We start from the raw sequence: 18,794 nt of genomic DNA, 5'->3' as shown, positions 1-18,794 counted from the left end.
TTCAAACATCTTTTTAGTATACATGAACATTTTTTAATATACAATGAGCATTTTTAAATGCAAACTGAACATTTTTTAATATATGGTGAATCTAAAATTTTTAAATATATTTTGATTTTTTAAATAAATATTGAACATTTTATAATAAAGGATGAACATTTTCTAATACATGAATTTTTTTTTTTAAAATACATATTGGACATTTTTATAATAATGAATGAACTTGTTTAAAATTCTGATTTTTTGAAAACAATAATCATTTTATAATAAAAAACCGAAAAATAAATAAATGAAAAACTCCAAAAAAAAGAACCAAAACAAAAAAACCTACAGAAAGAAACAAAACAGAAAAAATAAGGAAAGAACCGGAACTATGCCGGCCCACTCGATGTAAACAGCGGCCCGTTTCGTAGACCCGTATAATTGGAAAAAACCCCGTTTCGTGCGTCCTTTATTGCAGCCCTCAAGCCCGGGCGAACGAGCAGAGTCCTTCCCGCGACAGGTAGGGCTAGCCGCCGCCGGCCTGCCTCCACCACTGCCAGCCCGCCGCCGCGGCGCGCCCAGCCGGCCGAAGCCTCCGCTGCCCCGCCGCCGGTACGGGAGCCCAGCAGCGCGTCCCTCCGTCGAGCAGCCGCTCCCACCAGCAGCGCCTCCCTCTCTGGAGCAGCCGCTCCCGCCCAGCAGCGCCTCCCTCTCTGGAGCAGCCGCTCCCGCCCAGCAACGCGCCGCTCTGAGCCACGCCGGCGACCAGTCCATAGGCAGGTAGCGACCACTCCTTCGTCCTTCGTCCTTCGTCCTCCCTCCTTCCTCACCCCCTCCCTCCTTCCTCTTGCATCCTCTGTTTGTTCAATTTTTTTTCCTGATTTTGTATTGGACGAGTACTTTGCTGTAGACTCGATATTGTGAGAACATAATGATGATTATTTCTTGATGAGTACTTGCTGCTTGATTTTTCCAGCGCGTGTTCAGGTTTACATGTGAAAGGATTTTGCTTGATAGGTGTTTGTGATAATGCTTGTAGGGGCAAATGTTTACTATTGTAGTTCGAACTTGTTTCAGATGAGCAAATGGTTTGGTTTAAACGTGCAATGATTGGCGATATATGAAAATGAAAAGATTAAGCTGTTTTATCTGCACTGTCTTGACCTGAAGTCATAGCTTAGCAGTAACATGTAATTTGGGAGAGCAGGAGCTTTGTCTTGGTTACACTGGCCGAAATTGGTTAACACATTAGTACTAATGGTATTGTTGGCATGATAGATGTCCCAAATCTTGTTTATGATTGGGAATATAGTGGTACTATCACGCTGCGTTGTTGATTCTAACAGTCAGACCTTACCATTTAAAGTGATTGTTTCTCCTTTTGCATGTTAGCTGATTGATCTTCAGGTTCCACCTTTCGTGTTATGCCACGATAGATGTACAACTAACTAATGATTTGATTTGATGCTCCATATTCATTTTACACTCAGTAAAAGTCTAATTCTACCCCTTTGGAACTTGGAGTTGGAACAGGGCATCAACATTGTCAATTGGAGGGGCTTGGAGCTGCTTCGGCATCCACAGTAGAGCAAACTAGAAGGTAATCTGCTGTTCCTAGCTTCTATAATTTTCTTTTGTGTCAACTAAAAGATAGTAAAACGTATCCCCTTGTTGGCGCTTTTCAAAATGCCGAATTTATGTATCCGACCCGATACTGATACACGTATCCGCATTGGTGCATTTTAGATGGAGTGGCTTGGAGCTGCTTCGGCATCCTCAGGAGAGCAAACAAAAAGGTATCTGCTGTTTCTGGCTTCTATACATATATTTTTTGCTGAACTAAAAAATAGTAAAACGTATCCCCTTATTGGCGCTTTTCCAAAATGGCTAATTTACGTCCGTATTGGTGCATTTTAGGGTGGGGGAGCCAAAACGAGAGCAAAACTTGGTAAAGGTGGGAATGGACACCTGGAACCAGTCATTCGGTGCATCCTATAAGATCAGGTTGGTCCATATCCTTAAGAATCTCCACACTTCGGAGGTCAAAATCTACTCAGACGCGTCGAGGGAGTTCATCGAGCTATTGGACGGTGATTCTGGTGGTGAGGTGCTACGGGACTATGTCCAGCAGTCCCCGCGGCTCGTGGAGCTGATGGAGGCATGGCGGCTGCACCGGGAGAAGCCAGGGATGGCGTACATACTTTCCCTGTTTGCCACTGTCCTGGGCAACCCCGGTGGCAAGTCGCGGCAGCATGCTTTTTCTAAGAAGTGCTTGGATGCCGTTGCTAGGACGATACTGGAGGATAAGGACAAGGTGGGGGATGTGTACCGTGAACTCAACAGTGGCGAGTTCCGGCGCCAGAATGCTGCATTGGATTTGCTTGCTGCCATTGTCAGGCGTGGTGCGGGGCTGGCGTCGGAGGTTGCCGAGAGCTTTGATTTCAAGATGGCTGTTGTGACGCAACTAGCAGGGATACAGAAGAAGAGAGGGGGCAGGGATGGGAGGAATCAGAAAAAAGGTGCTAATTTTGGCTCTACAAGGCGATCACTTGTTGGGTTTGCCATGTCGTTCCTTGAGGTTGGGAACCCGAAGCTGCTAAGATGGGTCCTTCAACAGAGGGAGCTTTACTCAGGGGTGCTACGCGGGATTGGAGAAGATGATGCTGAGACTGTCGTGTATGTCCTCTCAACACTGCGGGATAATGTTTTGGTAGAGGAGTCACTTGTCCCACCAGGGCTCCGCAGTGTCCTTTTTGGAAGTGCCACATTGGAACAGCTGAGCTTGATATCGGGGAATTTGGATGCAGGTGAAGCAGCTGACCTTGCTCATCAAGTGCTGGTCATGGTCTGCACTGATCCAAAAAATGGATTAATGCCATCCTCACATTTGAGAGGTAACGAGAAACGCTTGCTGGATCTGATGAAGAAGTTGAAGTCTACTGAGAGCGTTCACCACAAGAATCTGTTGCTGGCTATTGTGAGTAAGAGGCTTTCTTTTTGCGCGGCATACATGAACGAGTTCCCTTACAATATTGAACCACGGCCATCCCCCTCTTGGTTAGTTCTTTTAGCATATGTATATAATTAATTTGTTTTGAGTACAGTGCACTTATTTCTGTCTGATTGCCGTTTTGCAGGTTTGCTGCCATCTCCCTAGCAGCGGATATAATATCTTCAGCAAAAACTGATAGCATATTTCATAGTTTCCTGTCACATGATCTGGTATCCGTCGATGATGAACAAGTACAGGTAGTTCTGAAGTGCATCGTGCCCCATGTATGCTCTCGAGCAGTGATAAATAGGGGATTGCAGCATTCTGATGATCTCGTGAAGCATGGTTCTCTGAGGCTTGTTTTTGAGTCAGTGAACCTACTGTGCTGTGTTACTGAAGCAATCAATGGTGTGGTATCAAGTGTGGGATCGACATCAGAATCCAGTAGCTCAACAAAAGGGAAAATCAGAATGAACAGTTTCCCAGGATTAAGTTGTTCCACTGCAACAGATGCATTCTTGGTAGATAAACTTAACCAGGGAGACCAAATGCGTGTCAAGAGGTGGATATCTCTGAGAGAATACATTCAAGATGAAGTGCGCGGAGCTATTCCTGATCCACAGGTCCTTCTGAAGTTACTTTCTTCTGCCAGTCAGAAACACCAAAATTATTCTCAGAGTAGACTTGAGAGACGTGCTCTGGTTTCTGAGCCTCCTCAAAAGAAACAGAGATGTAATGCTATCGATGAGGACGATGATATTATTATTGGTGGAATTGATGTTGAGTGGGCCAAGGATGTATCTGAAGAGCAAGACCAAGACTTGGCAAGCGATCATGCTACCACTCTGTGTGAGATATGGGGCTTAGATAAGCAAGATCTGGAGATGAAAGATGCAGAAGTGGTAGACAGTGTTTTCCACTCGAAGTTGCTTGATGTTCTCCGGCTCTATTTGGTAGGTATAGTTATATTTTATTATGCTTCCTCTATACCTTTTAATGTGTATAAACTTCATTCAACTATCCTAGCCTCTGTCTTCGTTGTCTGTGTCTACTTTTAAGGGATGTGTTTTTTTAATGCAACTTATAGCCTTGACATTCTAATCTAATTCTGTGCATTGATTATCTTCAATTTTTCTTTCAGAGGGTAATGCCCAGCTCATTTGATGGATCATTTGACTTCTTTAGGGTTATACCACCTAATCCGTTGGATCTATCCAAGGATGAGCAGCACTCCTTATTGTCACTTTTAGTTGAGTATTCAGGGCAACACGAGGGACATTGGGACCCAGAGAGAGTTCCAGAATCAATGTACAAGCATTTGCAACCACTGATTGACATCATGTTGCACTCACCAGTTAAGATCATCCGTGAGCAAGCGTACATTTTAGTTAAAGCTGCTCTAGCAAGTTCTGGTGCGTATGATCAGAACTTTGCGGAGATTGATGCATGGTTACTTTTCTTGCCTGGTTATGAAGCCAAATGGTCTGTAAGAGAGAGCCTAGGAGTTGGAGTATCTAATAAATTGTCACAAATTGTGATCCCTTTCCTCTGCGATGCTGTTTCAATGGTTGGGAGCAATTTGTACAAATACCAAGATTACATGCGGAAGTTCATCTCTAAATCAGGCCAGCTTGAAGGTACTATTTTCCTTCATGACATGAATGAGTGCCATTACACTTTTCTGAAATTCATGCCATACTGTTTAACTTTCTTACCTATCATTAGCTGTTTTCCTTGGTCGTTAGGTTCCATTTGATCTGATATAATGCCATATATAAATGTTACCGGTACCTGTAGGCCGCGGTGCAAAACAACATGGAAAATCGACGGCTGCTTTTCAGTAAACCTTTCACGCCCCACCTGAAACACAGCATAACTATCACACTTCTACATTTAAGGGTGCAAAGTCTTCCATGTGTATATGATCAGATCATGTAAAATCATCAGATTTACCAAAATGCTTGGCTGCTTGTCTTGCAGTTGCTTGTTTGTACTATGCACTATGTTGTACTAGCATCCCTTCATCATTTGATCATGTTATCATCAAATTTACTTAAATACTTGTCTGCTGGTCTCATGGTTGTTTTGTTTATACTATGCTGCAATCAGATCTTCTTTTCTTGGACTTCTGTACTTCATTTTGAAATTCGTGATCACTCTTTAGCACTTCCTGATCATAAATGTGTTACTTTATTGCACCTGTCCTTTGACTTTAAGTTACGTAGTCTTCCTTTGATACTTATTATCATGTCTTTTCTTTTAAACAATTCCCTAATGAGATCTAGTTCATTCAGTCATTCATATTCTCACCTTTTTTCTGTGTGTGGTTTGTAGTCTATTCTCCAGCTTTCAGTCCTCTGGTTATTTGTGTTCTTCAGAAATGCCTTAGGCTACTTGACTCTGAGTCTGGAGGTATGAAAGTACATGAGAAGTCGACAATTTCATTATATGTGTGCAACACAATCTACCTTATTCTGCAGTCCCAGGTATATCATTTATGTTGCCTACAGCTCTCTTGCCTATTTACCCTAATAATTGCATGTTCAAGTGACTGATCCGATGATGATCAAACAGGTAGATGCTCAATTATTGCTTGACCTTATTGGTGCTGTTCTGAATCAGAGATTTGATATTTTTTCACCGGAAGAACTACAGTCTAGGATTTATATTGCTGAATGGAGGCCATTCATTAATTTGTTGCATATCTCTAGGAATATCTCAGACCAACAAAATTCTAGTTTGTTCACAGCTGTGGAACATTCTTCTGAACTTCATTCAAACTCTTTGTCCTCTGTGATTAGAAAGGTTCAAGAAATGTTAAGCCAGCAACACACTAATTTGCCAGATGATGTAGCGACTGCATTCTTATTTTCAATCATGTGTGCAGCTCCACAGGACATTATCTGTAGCTTTCCAGAGCTTCTTGATGTTGTGAAAACACACTGTCCTTCTCATATGCAATTCTTGTCGTCAGTTCTTTATCTGCAACATGATTACCTAGCTGAAATTGCTACTTGTTGGCCGGATATTTTCTTCTGTAGTCTCAGACAGATCGAGGGTAATCTTGATGTTGATGAGGGCAAATGTCAAAACCACTCAATTTCTGCAGAATTGACTGCATTGAGTACATTCCTAAATGTGACTCCGTTCTGTGCACTCTTACCTTCAGTATTAAGCCTTGTGTTCTCTGGGCCAGCTAAAACTGGGGAGGCACATGCATTGCTACTTGATGCACTTGTCCGACTTATTCGAGCTAAGCTTTATGAAAGCATAATCAGTGAGTTGACATTTAATCTGAGAGTCATATTATTCTGGAGCCATCGCTTGCTGTTGTCATACACTAGGAAGGGTTCAAATGTTCTTGAAGAACTTTGCCATGTATGCTCCACTCTTGTTGATAGCATATTTGAGCGCATCCGAGTTTTGGCTGCTGATACTGCTGACTTGAATGCTTCAGCGGAATGTTTCCAAGATATTGTTGAATCGGTTCTCCACCATCCTACTATTGACCTGCCATGTTCCTTATCCAATTGCCCGGACTTGACAGATGGGAGTGCGGAACATGTGGAAGAAGCATTTACTAGTTTTTCAAAGGAAAATCTGCACCTTGTAGATGGTTTTGTTGTGAATCTTCTTAGTAAACTATATGACCTTTTACTGTTGGCTGAAAATGATGGTCAGTCCTTAGAGTCGCTGTTTGCTTCCCCAAAGGCCATGCTAGGAAAAATACTGCTGTTGTTCAAGGATAAATTTCAAGTCTGCATGGACAATGGAAACTTTGGACTGCTTTTGCCAAATTTCTACATGGTTCGGGCATTGAAAAAATTCATGTCCCCTGTCAGACTTCTAGAACTTGTAAATTGGATGTTCTCAGAGTTAGAAAGTCGTGGGTCGAGTTGTTCAGCTGCATTTGCCCCTGCTGCTTTTGTATGTCTATCTATTGCTGATATTGCCATGGAATTACTGTATGATTATCTACAACAAACTGATCAGAGATCAGAATCCTGTCAATTATGGGGCTTGGAGATTCGAAGTTCAGATATTGCCACCATTCAGCGAGTATATCATTTCATTCTCCATTTTACTGCTAAACTGAATCTTGAATCTGCTGATGTTTGCTTGCTGAAGATGTTGATTCGTATCCATAATGCAGAAAGATCTGCAGGACAGAACACTGAATATACTGCATTCCACATGATGTTATCTACCATGGCCATCAACACTCCCCTTAGCATTCTTCATCACTGTATGTTTCCCACATCTAAGGTTAAAGCAAAAGTTTTACGGTTGCTTTTGGAAGTAAGCCCTATACACATGAACTTTTTTGGCCAGATGTTGATGAAAGTTCTAGAAGAAGACACTTCTATTCTGCAAGGCATGGATTATAATTCTGATTCTTCATGGGCTCATGCGGATAGCTCTATACTTCTGCTGCCTGCTGCTTTGTCATACATGAGGCATCACAGTGATGGCCATATGCAGTGTGCTGAATTCCTTGAGCCACTTGCAAAATTTTACTGTGAAATGCTGTTAGGTGATAATGGGTTTCCATGTTGGAAAAGTTTTATTACTAGGACCATTTTTGAGGAAAATTTTGGTGACTTTCAACATGAATCAGTTCCAGATATGATGGATTATTTCAGTGACACTCTCTTGGGGAAGTCTGTTACCATGTTGCACTACTGCTTGTCTTTAAAAGAAATGCCCCGGAAGCAACGCTTGGAAATAGTTGCTTCACTTTGTCCACAATCTTCTGGCCTATTAGATTTTGATGTCAATGATATTAATCCTGACTCTCACAAAGGTCATGTGAAGCTTACTAATGAATTGCTTGCAAAGATATCATTGATTAGGTTGTTGCTGTCTCCTCCCAGAAGATTGTCGTCTAATGGGACAGCATCAGATAGGGAGTCCAAGAGAGTGAGCAATGCTAAGCTGAATTTCATAAGCATCTTGGTCAGAACTTTAGATCAAATACTCAGGAATTTCCCCCGCTGTGATGGCTTATCACACTCTGATAAACAACAAAGGGTCATCTGTTCTTTGGAATATACAGTTCTCAAGAATATTATCGAACTGTCTTCAGAGATTCAAACTCATCTGAACCAATTGAAGTCAATACCTTTCCTTAACCAATTCATCAGATCATCTCTCTTGCACAGGTTCAATGATCATGTCACACTAAAAGCAATTCGATGTGTTCTTGTTGTATTATCAGAAGGGAAGTTTCCTGCTGATGAAATTCTTGAGCTCATACTGGGCCACTCTCATTTTCTGTCATCAATAACCTGCAGTGAAGTTTCTGAATATTCATCTGCATTTAATGCTACAGGGAGCCTTCTACAGCCAGCACCAGGCATTTTAAAATCAGTCGATTCTCTTTTCACTAAAGAAAACGAGTTCCATATTTGCATAGCAGAAAAGAGAAAAATAGAAATCATCAGATTACTCAGGATACTGTATGATATTAAGAGTAGACAACAGAGTAATGGCCTATTGAATGAATCAAAAGAGCTAAGTTTCTTGCTTTTATCTGTTTATGGTGCAACTCTTAGCGAAACAGATCTGGAGATATTTAATCTTATGAATGAGATAGAGTCACATGAGTGTAAAACTATTGCTGAAATGGATCATCTATGGGGGAGTGCAGCTGTTAAATATAGAGAAGAACTGAAACTAGATTCTTCAATATCAGAAATCCACAAAACAGAGAACACAGAAAGTAATAGTAGGCGAAGGGCGCTATTTCGGGAGAACATACCAATTGATTCTAAGCTCTGTGTCATGACAGTCTTGCAATTTTGCTACAAAAGGTCTTCAAGGACTTCTGTGTTCTCACTAGAACAGCTTCGTCAGGACAAATTTGATGATATTTTGAAGGTAATTTGTTGAATATTGGTTCCGATAAGGGTTTTAACCTCATTATTGTTTTTTTATGCTTTTGTGGTTGCACTATTTTTGTCCACCCGGCTCACATGTTACCTCATGTTCCTAAACCACTCTTAACATTGATTGACAGACAACATCTCGAAGCATGGATATGGTTCAGATTTATGATCCTATGTTTATCTTGCGTTTCTCGATTCATACTCTTCTCATGGGTTACATTGAGCCTGCTGAATTCTCTCGAGTTGGACTGCTTGCCATTACGCTTGTTTGCATATCATCTCCTGATGAAGAATTGAGAAAGCTGGGTTACGAATCTCTAAATACATTCAAAAAATCACTCGAGGTAATGCTCTGATATTTTTGAGATCCTGATATTTTATCAATTGACTTGTTTATTGATTGTAAGTATCTCATCAATTATACCTTGCCCTGCCTGCAGTTGTCAGTTATGTTTACTTGCTTAGTTGCCAGCTATAGCATTAAAATTTGGGTTGGGTTTCCAGAACATGCATAATATAAATTTCATAATCTATAGCCGTTATACTGCTTCTAACTTTCATAAACAAAATCATATTCTTGCATGAATATATCCATGTTCCAGCACTACTTTACATTTTCTTGGTGCATTCGAACTGCTGTGAAAGATTATCCTTATCGAACATTCTGGGAGCAATTTGATGTCCAATCTGAGTACAGAACAAATTTTGTGCCCGTAATTTAATTTGGGAAGTCCATTTTATATTATGTTGTACACCTGTGACATGTGCAGGCTTCTCAGAAAAGCAAGGAAAAATGGCAGCTCCAGCTTCTTTTGACATATCTACAGAATGGGATATCCAAACCATGGCAGAGGATACCTTCCATTATTGCTATTTTTGCCGCAGAAGCATCATTGACACTGCTGGATAGCTCGCATACCCAGTTCAATACCATAAGCAAATTTTTGATGAATTCGGCCTGTGTCGACATGCAGGTGGGTCGGTTATTTTTCACTTACACATGTGAACTATCCCGAGCTATGACTATCATGTTGAGTTTATCTTTATCACATTTTTTTTGCAGAGCATTCCATTATTTCCAACATTATTGAAGAGTAGTTCTGTGCATTTCAAAGCTGATCGATTGTGGATGCTTCGCTTATTATACGCTGGATCAAATCTAGCTGATGATGCTACGATATGCAAGAACAAAAGTGTTTTAGAGCTTGCTCTTGCCTTTTGTTCTTCAGCTATTTCAGATTCTGAATCGAAGTATTTAATCCTTCAGGTAACACTAATTTTTTATTAGCATACATTTGACTTTAGGATGTGTATGATGATGCACTAAACTTTTAAAAAGTTACTATGTGCGTTACGTTAAGGAGTTAGTGTGCAGCAGTACAAGGACCCTTTTATATGCTTACTATCCTGTCTTACTTTTGTACAACTGCCAAGAGCTGAAGCACGCTCTGAAATACAACTTAAGAAGTGTAACAATGTGTGATAAATAGAGTTGTCTCCAAACATCAGTATACCTTTCTGTGCCGCACTTGACATTAAGCAACATTTCATCATGCATATTTTGTACTGTTATTTGATTTGATCCTGTCCATATTGGCATGTATTGATCTTTTTCATGTGAAATGTGCTATTTTTCTTGTCTCCTGAAATATAATAAATCAGTATTATTTAAAGTATTTATCCCACTTAGATTGCTCCCTTTGCATGTAGGTGCTAAAGAAGTGTGTGAAGCTGCCAGTTCTAGCTCAGCATTTAGTAAAAAATTGTGGCCTTCTGTCGTGGATATCCTCTGTTATTTCAACTCAGGACAAAGGACTGGACAACAACTCTAGTTCCAGAATAGTTGGGTTAGCATTGGAGGTAAGCGACTGTTTTAAACTATCTCAACTATGGTGCACACCTTTCTTAGAAGCAACAATTCAGTATATGCTCTTCCATTTTCCTTGTGAATCTTGACTAACTCGTAATCCATCAATTATATCACGGGGTTTCTGTTTGTGAACATGAGAATCATTGATAACATCAGTTTTTTGTTACACCAATTGTTAGGTGCTGCTTTCTGTGTTAAATACGACTGGCATATTTTTCATTAGACACTGCTAGTTTAATGCCTTCGGCTCCAGCACAAGAACTTCACTACGCGTAGTTGCGTTATGATTTTGGGATCATATGCTGCAAACGATTACTGGATAGAAAAATACTTACCGGAAAATCAGTGAGAGAATAGCCTGACAACCCCCAGGGTCCTCTATGCGTGCATCTCACTCATCCCGATCAACATGGGATTCGTGGTCCATCTTTCCTCCACATCCCGAGTTGGCAGTCAGGAGCATCACAACACTAGCAGGCAGCAGCCTTGAACTGCCAATTGATATTTCATTTACTGTGAAAGTATCTGCTGCTGGCAATGATGCAAGTGTCGAAACGAGTTGCGGCAACTGCCGCTCAAGATCCTCTGTTATGTGGGCCATAACCTTCCAGTGGAGGGCAGGGCCAGCCGGGCCAAGCCGTCCTGCAAGATTCTTTCGTCTTTCACAGCCCATGAGAAGTGCAGATCGACAGTGGAGCGATACGGTGACAGGAGTACTGAGCAAAATGAGTCTGCTGCCTGCCTTGTATCAAGAGGGAGCCTATTAGTAAGGTTGGCCTAGAGCTTGCACCTGTGGAGGTTGGGGCGTGAGGCGCCAGCACTTCTGGGTTCCTTGCTGCGCTGATGGACCCCATAATCCTAACCCAACACATGGGAGATGACGTCTATGTGAGAGTGAATGGTGATCGATTACGGGATGCCAATCTTTGTTGTGCGAGGATATCTGGGCGGATTATGGCAGATTGTTAGGCTTGAGGTTTGGGGATAAAAGATTGAGTAGAACACAAGGTTGAACGAGCATTGTAGTGTGTGAGTGAAGAGGGAGAGGAAGAGTTAAAGGGCAAAAGTGTCATCTCATACACCTGATGTAGTCCCTCTATATGGATATATAGAACCTAGTACATATTTCTAGATTTACTTTGACCATCAATAAGAGCAATAATATATGAGATGTATCTCACAAAAAATATGCCATTCAATTCATATTTAAAAGGAGTTTTCAATGGTATAATTTCTATAGCATACATTTCATATAATATTCATCTTACCGATGGTCAAAGTCAATCTGGAGATACAAATTTGGCCCTACATATCCGGATGGAGGGAGTAGGTTTTTTGGGTCAAGAATCTGTTGTTGAAAGATATAAATGCACATTACACCCCTGAATTATAGCTGGAGTTTGCCCTGAACTCCAAAACAGGTAAGGAGGCACCCCTCAACTATGAAAACTATCGCGTACTACTAGCACATATATATTATCGTAGCTTCCCCAACATTCTTTGAACTACCAAGGATTACTTTGCTAGCTACGGCACTTCCTTAACAGGCTTAAATTGCTCCGAGTACAATCCTTTGTGAATGACCAGCTTTGGCACATGGTTTCTTATGGTTTTGAGAACTAACATTCTCTATATGATTTTTTCTTGCCATGTTCTATGACATATACGCTTTACAATAGTTTTATGAAAGCTATGCTCTCGTTGTCTCTAATTTTTGTGTGTTTTGTTCAGGTACTCGATGTTTTGATCTTATCAAGATTCATTACGGAATGGCTCCAAGAAACTGCACTTGAGCAACTGTCGGAAATATCTCAATATCTGTATCTCCTAGTTGAAGATGGAAAAATATTGAAAGGGGATTTCACCATGTTGAGTTCAGTTCTAAATATTATTGCATCTACAATGAGGTTATCTATGAAAAGGAAGATATACCAACCACATTTTACTTTGTCCCTCCATGGCATATTTAAGTTGTGCCAAGCTATTGATGGCAATTCAAGAAGCATCGAACTTAAGCTATCAATGGAACTTGGTACTGATGTCGTCCTTATGAACGGTCCTCTGCCAATTCTTTCTGAAACGGTACTTTTTTGTGCCCTGAATTCATTTAATGAGCACTTGACATTACTGCTTTATAAGTATTGTTTGTGATCAGAATCTAAATCTAAGTGTTCAAAGTTATTGCTTCTGTATTGTGATCAGAATCTAAATCTTCATAATCATTTTCTGCTTTTGTATTGCAATGACAGGATAAGTCAAGAGCTGTGATGGTTGTTTCATGGGTAACTTCCAATATCTTCTGGTTGTGTAAACAAAAGTCTGCAGTTGAAATGTCATGTGAAGAGCCGCTAAACAATGAATGTCTACTATCGAAGATATTGCGTTGGTTAGTGGCTTCCGTAATCCTTGGCAGAATCTCCCGCATCTCTCCTGAAAAGAGGGGAGGTCTTGCCACGAGCACAAATAGTCCCGGAACTCTTCAGTCTTTCTTGAACCATTCATCTGAAACCGTTGAAATGGTGGATAGTCACGTTGCGGATGAGGCGCTGGCTGCCATTATACTTTACCTACAAGGTCACGTGAAAAAGAAGAGTGATACTTTGCCGTCGGTTGTGACGGCTCTTAGCTTGTTACTTCTTGACAGATGCAGAGAACAAGGTACACTTGGATCTGTTGCATTATGATACTAAGATTTTTTTTATTATATTTCCAAAGTATAAATGTAGAGTCTGGCTCCAGGTTAATTGCTATACGAGCGTGCTAACTATTTTCAAACCTTTGTGAATCAGTTTTGGTTGATGGCCGCGGACAAATCGAAACGCTCTGCTCGAAGATACATTGTCCCGCCGAATCTAATCCCGCATGGAGATGGTATGTGTACCAGTCTTATTATTTGCATATGCTTTTTGTGACAATGAGCAGGTGATTTAACAATGGTCTTTTTATTCTCTCAGGCATTATTATCAACCTTGGAGAGATCCTGCCTTGCAGCACACTGCGACAGAGCGCATGGAAGTAGAGCAGTCGTGCCGAAGCCTGTTGATTATGTTTTCTAATGCTCTGAGCGCTGCTGGGTTGCCGGCAGGTGTTTCGGTGCTGTCAGTTGGTGACATTGAGAAGTCTGGGCTGTTCCAGTGGGAAAGAGACTCGGTGGTTGAGCAGCCGCATGCTTAGTTCGTCGACTGATTTGCTGTTGACTAGGCTAGTTCTTTTTGCGGGAAGTTGACTACTAGGCTAATTGCTGGAGAAATTAGCGAATTCACGAGGGTAATCAAACAATTCATACAGTGCGCTCATCGTTTGTATGATTTATATTTATTTAAAAAAGTGATGGGTGGTTCAGTTGGCGATTTTGGGTTTTAGATGCACCAAACTGAACTTGTGCATGTACTTGTGCGACCGACCTATCTGTTTGGAAGAAAAATGCTTTGTGTTTGTTCACTATTGAGGAGTGATTTTGTTTTTTTTTTTTTTGCTGAGGACTCCTCAAATGTTATTTGGTCATGAAATTTTGCAGGAAGCTAAAACTTTTGATCTAGTTTGATGTCCCAAAATTTCAGATTTTTTCAAGTTTGTTTTATATTTCTTTCAAATGTACTGTTCATGTGGGTGTAGGTGCACCTGGGAGTAGAAAATCCAGTCTCCACGAAGAACCCAGTACTGCATCGACAAAGCGGTGGGGAAGTGCATTTTTCAGCTGGACCCAAAGAGAAAGAACACAATCGAGTCCTTGGCAGCCTCCATCCTAGGAGCTCCCTTTGGTGGAGCTCAGGAATGAACCTAAAACTAATCTAGGATCCAACACCCATCGTGCAGATAATTAATCTTTATGCGAGTGTGACATGTAATGCCTTGTATATTTGTCCACCTTTGGTCCCGAAGAGCAGTAGTTATGGTCATAGTACTCTACGCAGTCCGCCGGAGCGGCACCCAGGCGAATAGCATATATGTTTGGGTTGGATATGAAGGGTGCCGTTCAGCCCGGACGTTTGAGGCCCGTTTGAGTTAGATTTTCGTGTCTGGTCAGTGACCGGACAAGTTGTCCGGGCGTATGAGAAGGGTTTGAGGGGCCCAGTTGTAGATGCTCTTATCATGCTATTTACATACAACTAACCATGGTATTGTTTCAACAACGTTTTTGCTGAACATTTTGACCAAAAACACTAAAAAAAATCATGTACATGGAAATTTCTTCAAAAGCATTTTACCGAACATTTCGAGTGCATGCGATAGATGAACAAAGAAGTAAAATTTAGAAGAAGGTGGTTTGCTGGCAGGTTGCAACATTGCGTTCAAGATGAAAAGTTGTGTTGTGGTTCACCAATTAGTTATCTCGTTTAGGAATGGATACAAGTTCTACACCACGTAAGAAGTTATCACAAGAACCAGCTTAGTCCATGTGGTTCGTGCCCCCTCGTCACAATTCTCAAGTCAAGTTTTGGTGCCACGAGTTTCAAAAGAGTCAAGTTAGTAGAGCTTTTATTTTGATGCCACGAGATTCAAAAGAGTCAAGTTTTTATGCTGGACAGCTAAAAAAGTGGCTAGCGATCCATGCGGTCTGGGAGGGTCGAACCGTCGAACGACTCGGTAAACTCGGGGGGAGATGGATCGTTCGATTGCCCCTAGCGAATCGTTCGGATCTGTTAGTTTTCACCATTACTCAAACTCAAAGTAAGATAACACTAGCGGAGTAGGTAATGGCAGAAGAGAGCAGAGCCAAAATGGCCACCACCTCAAGCGCGGAGCTTCTGCAAGCTGAGTCAGAGCTGGTGCGCCACTCCCTAGGCTACCTCAAGTCCATGGCGCTGCACAGCACGGTGAAGCTTGGGATCCCCGACGCTCTCCACCGCTGCGGCGGCGCGGCCTCGTTGCCGGACCTGTCCTCCGCCCTCGCCCTCCCCTGCAGCAAACGGCCATACCTGTCCCGGCTCATGAAGATGCTAGCCGTGGAAGGAATCTTCACGGCCGTGGATGTTCCCGCCGCCGGCGAGGGCGAGGGCGCCGCCACCGCGCCGAGCGTCCGGTACGGCCTCAACCCGGTGTCCCGCCTTCTCGTCGGCGGCGGCGTGTCCCCGTGCGTGCTCATGGGCACCTCGCCGCTGTTCCTGGAGGCCTCTCTCCGGCTGCCCCAGTGGTTCCAGAGGGACGGCGAGGGCGAGCCGGCGTTCGCGATGGCGCACGGCGAGAGCCCCTACGCCACCACCGGCCATGACATGGAGTTCAACGCGCTGGTGAACGAAGCGATGGGGTCCGACAGCCGCTACATGGCGGAGCTCGTCGTCCGCGAGTGCGGCGAGGTGTTCACGGGCGTGACGTCGCTGGTCGACGTTGGCGGCGGAAACGGCACCATGGCGGCGGCCATCGCCAAGGCCTTCCCGCATGTCAAGTGCTCAGTGCTGGACCTCCCCCACATGTCATACAAGGCGTCGTCTCAACGCATGAGTCAGTTGAGTTTGCTGCCGGCGACATGATGGAATACGTTCCACCAGCTGATGCAGTTCTGCTTAAGGTACTACGTATAATTTATTTATTTTCAAATTTATTTACAGTAAGAAAGACACACTCTACTTCCCGTTCGCATTTATACCAATTCCTCACAAAACTAATTCCTCAAAGAAAAACTTGGGCAACTATACTAGTACATAATGAAAGGCACGACATGAATTGGCAGATTATGTTATGTGAGCGCTTAACAAGAAAATAAACGAGTGGATCCGACAAAAAGAAAAGAATAAACGGGTGGATTAGTGCTTTTTTAAAAATAGTTTGGATTGCTTACCACATGTGTCACATGGTTAGAGTAGTGCTATTTTACTGATAGTTTTTGACTTGTTGGATTGACAGTGTGTGCTACACAACTGGAGCGACCAGGATTGTGTGAAGATCCTGACAAAATGTAAAGAGGCCGTTGCCCAAGGAGCGAAAGCAGGGAAGGTGATAATCATCGATGCTGTTGTTGGATCTCCCTCACACTCACAGCAAGTAGTTGAAGCTCAAGTCTTGATGGATATGCAGATGATGATGCTGTTTATGAGGAAAGAACGTGAGGAACTCAACTGGCAAAAGATATTCACCGAAGCAGGATTTAGTCATTACAAAATACAGCATGTCCTAGGAATGCGATCCATTATCCAACTCTACCCATAGCCTATCCATGGATAGTCCTCTTTTTTTAAAATAAAATGAAACTTTATTCATTAGAAATAACCAATACATCATTTACGAGGATGAGTACAATTTCATTGATAGGCTCCTCGAACCAAACCGAAGGTGATGAAAATCTAGCCAATCTAGCAAGTTCATGTGCTACTCTATTAGCCTCTCTATTACAATGTTCGAATCTAGTCATGGTGAAATCACATACGTAGTGGAAACAGTCATTGAAAATTGCCGCCGCCGCACCCGTTGACTGTCCTCCTTCCTGCATGGTCTCAATCACCTCTAGATTATCTAAGTTGAAGATTAGGCGATTGCACCCCGCCCTTTGCACTAGTGTTAGCCCAAATTTGAGGGCTAAAGCTTCTGCCATCGGAACATCCGCGCAATGGTCAATCTTTTCATTTCCTCCTGCAATAAACCTACCTTTGTCGTCTCGCAAAACCGCCCCCATCGTACCCTTCAGCATGTCCTGATCAAAAGAGGTGTCAACATTGAGTTTCACGAAACCCCTAGAGGGACAATGCCAACCCTCCTTTTTCATGGACGCCTTTGAAGACGATGCATTTACAAAATTGTATGTGAGGGCTATGATCCCCATTCATATCTGAGTTGCATTCTCAATTGTTTCCTTGTGCACTAATTTTCGTCTCTCCCACCATAGATACCAAGCTGAAATAGCTATAATTTCTCGTACATTTTGGTACCCCATAATACGCAAATCTTGATTTGGGAGAACTAAAAGGTATTCCAGTATGGCCTATCCAGCACGATCAACCTCACAAGCTCTATCAATAATCTCATCTATCCCTAGCCTCTTCCAAACCTCCTTTGCTTTAGTACATAGGAAAAACATGTGCTTCGTGTCTTCTACACCCTGATAGCAAGTACTCCCTCCATTCCAAAATAGATGACTCAACTTTGTACTAATTTTAGTACAAAGTTAGTACAAAGTTGGGTCATCTATTTTGGAACAGAGGGAGTAGGAAAAAAGGGCGAGACCTTCATGTGTCTATTAGCAAGTGTTGCCCGGTATGGGAGAGTGCCATGTAACGTACGCCATATAATTTTTTTGACTTTTGTCGGACAGGATAACTTCCATATCTGGCACCAAATAGGGTTAGGTGTGGTTCACCCCGTCCCGTTGGAGCATTATAGTTTACTCCCATACTGATCATTCCACTCCACAGAATAAGCAGACCGTACCGAGACCATACCATTTTTGTATAACTCCAAGCAATGAAATCTGACATGTTATGTTGCGAAAGTGGGATTGAAAGAACCCGTTCAACGTCAATGGGCCACATAGTTTGTCTAATCAGGTCCTCATCCCAATTATTGGAAACAGGGTCAATCAGATCAACCACTCCTGATAACAATTGTCCCTCCTAGGAGTCACAATCTTCCTAGTGGCACAATTTGGGATCCATGTATCTTCTCAAATATTGATGTTACGGAAATAATTTGCTACCCATGGTGGTAGCTACGCACAACCCCAATTTTTATCTCTAGTTATTTTGGACTATGAAAATTAACTCTATAACAAAAATATCGTGACTTTGGACCAGCCAGGCAAACAAACAGGAAATTATGCCAAAAAGACAAGCAAAAAGACTGAGAAAAGTGAGAAAAGACCCTTTCTACACATTGATAAGGCACTATCAAAAAGGTAACAAAAAGACAAAGAGAAGTGAGAAAAAGTCATTTCTATACAATAAAAATGCACTTGTGCCAATGCCATAAGAAACCTGACACCTCATATATAAAAAAGGCACTTATGCTAAAGGGTCTGTAGTTGCCATCCATGCGTGCATAGGTATCACCATGCATAGGAAATCACCTCTCATTGATGTTATGTCCATTTCCCACTCGCCAAATATAGCCACATTTCAGAGTAGTAACGCCT

The 18,794-nt window shown here is 42.1% G+C and overlaps 1 protein-coding gene and 1 pseudogene across 2 annotated transcripts; both read left to right on the top strand.

The window, feature by feature from the left end:
• The first annotated feature begins 454 nt into the window (after nucleotides 1-454).
• LOC125539592 lies at nucleotides 455-14,173 on the top strand. 2 transcript variants are annotated; one of them, XM_048703084.1, is made up of 16 exons: nucleotides 455-762; nucleotides 1,516-1,582; nucleotides 1,729-1,778; nucleotides 1,900-3,039; nucleotides 3,120-3,927; nucleotides 4,116-4,611; nucleotides 5,309-5,460; nucleotides 5,549-8,854; nucleotides 8,994-9,206; nucleotides 9,633-9,836; nucleotides 9,926-10,129; nucleotides 10,573-10,722; nucleotides 12,464-12,814; nucleotides 12,982-13,390; nucleotides 13,522-13,603; nucleotides 13,687-14,173. In XM_048703084.1, exons 3-16 carry the CDS (start codon nucleotides 1,729-1,731, stop codon nucleotides 13,904-13,906), a joined length of 7,785 nt encoding a protein of 2,594 aa, XP_048559041.1. In that variant the 5' UTR covers nucleotides 455-762; nucleotides 1,516-1,582; the 3' UTR covers nucleotides 13,907-14,173. The 2 variants fall into 2 exon arrangements, with proteins under 2 accessions (XP_048559041.1, XP_048559042.1); XM_048703085.1 differs by having other exon boundaries at nucleotides 1,507-1,582.
• Nucleotides 14,174-15,453: 1,280 nt separating this feature from the next.
• On the top strand, nucleotides 15,454-16,879 carry LOC125533977 (annotated as a pseudogene).
• The last annotated feature ends 1,915 nt before the right edge of the window (nucleotides 16,880-18,794 follow it).

Source organism: Triticum urartu, chromosome 2 (genome assembly GCF_003073215.2).
Source record: "Triticum urartu cultivar G1812 chromosome 2, Tu2.1, whole genome shotgun sequence".
NCBI lineage: Eukaryota > Viridiplantae > Streptophyta > Magnoliopsida > Poales > Poaceae > Triticum > Triticum urartu.
Note: the sequence above shows the minus strand (reverse complement) of the source record. Positions and strands in the feature narration are given on the sequence as shown.

Bases quoted from the DNA above. Each gene is read 5' to 3' on its own strand.
- LOC125539592 (XM_048703084.1), top strand. From the start codon at position 1,729: ATGGAGTGGCTTGGAGCTGCTTCGGCATCCTCAGGAGAGCAAACAAAA. The intron at 4,612-5,308 runs GTACTATTTTCC...TGTGGTTTGTAG, and splicing joins TAAATCAGGCCAGCTTGAAG to TCTATTCTCCAGCTTTCAGT. The intron at 12,815-12,981 runs GTACTTTTTTGT...TTGCAATGACAG, and splicing joins TGCCAATTCTTTCTGAAACG to GATAAGTCAAGAGCTGTGAT.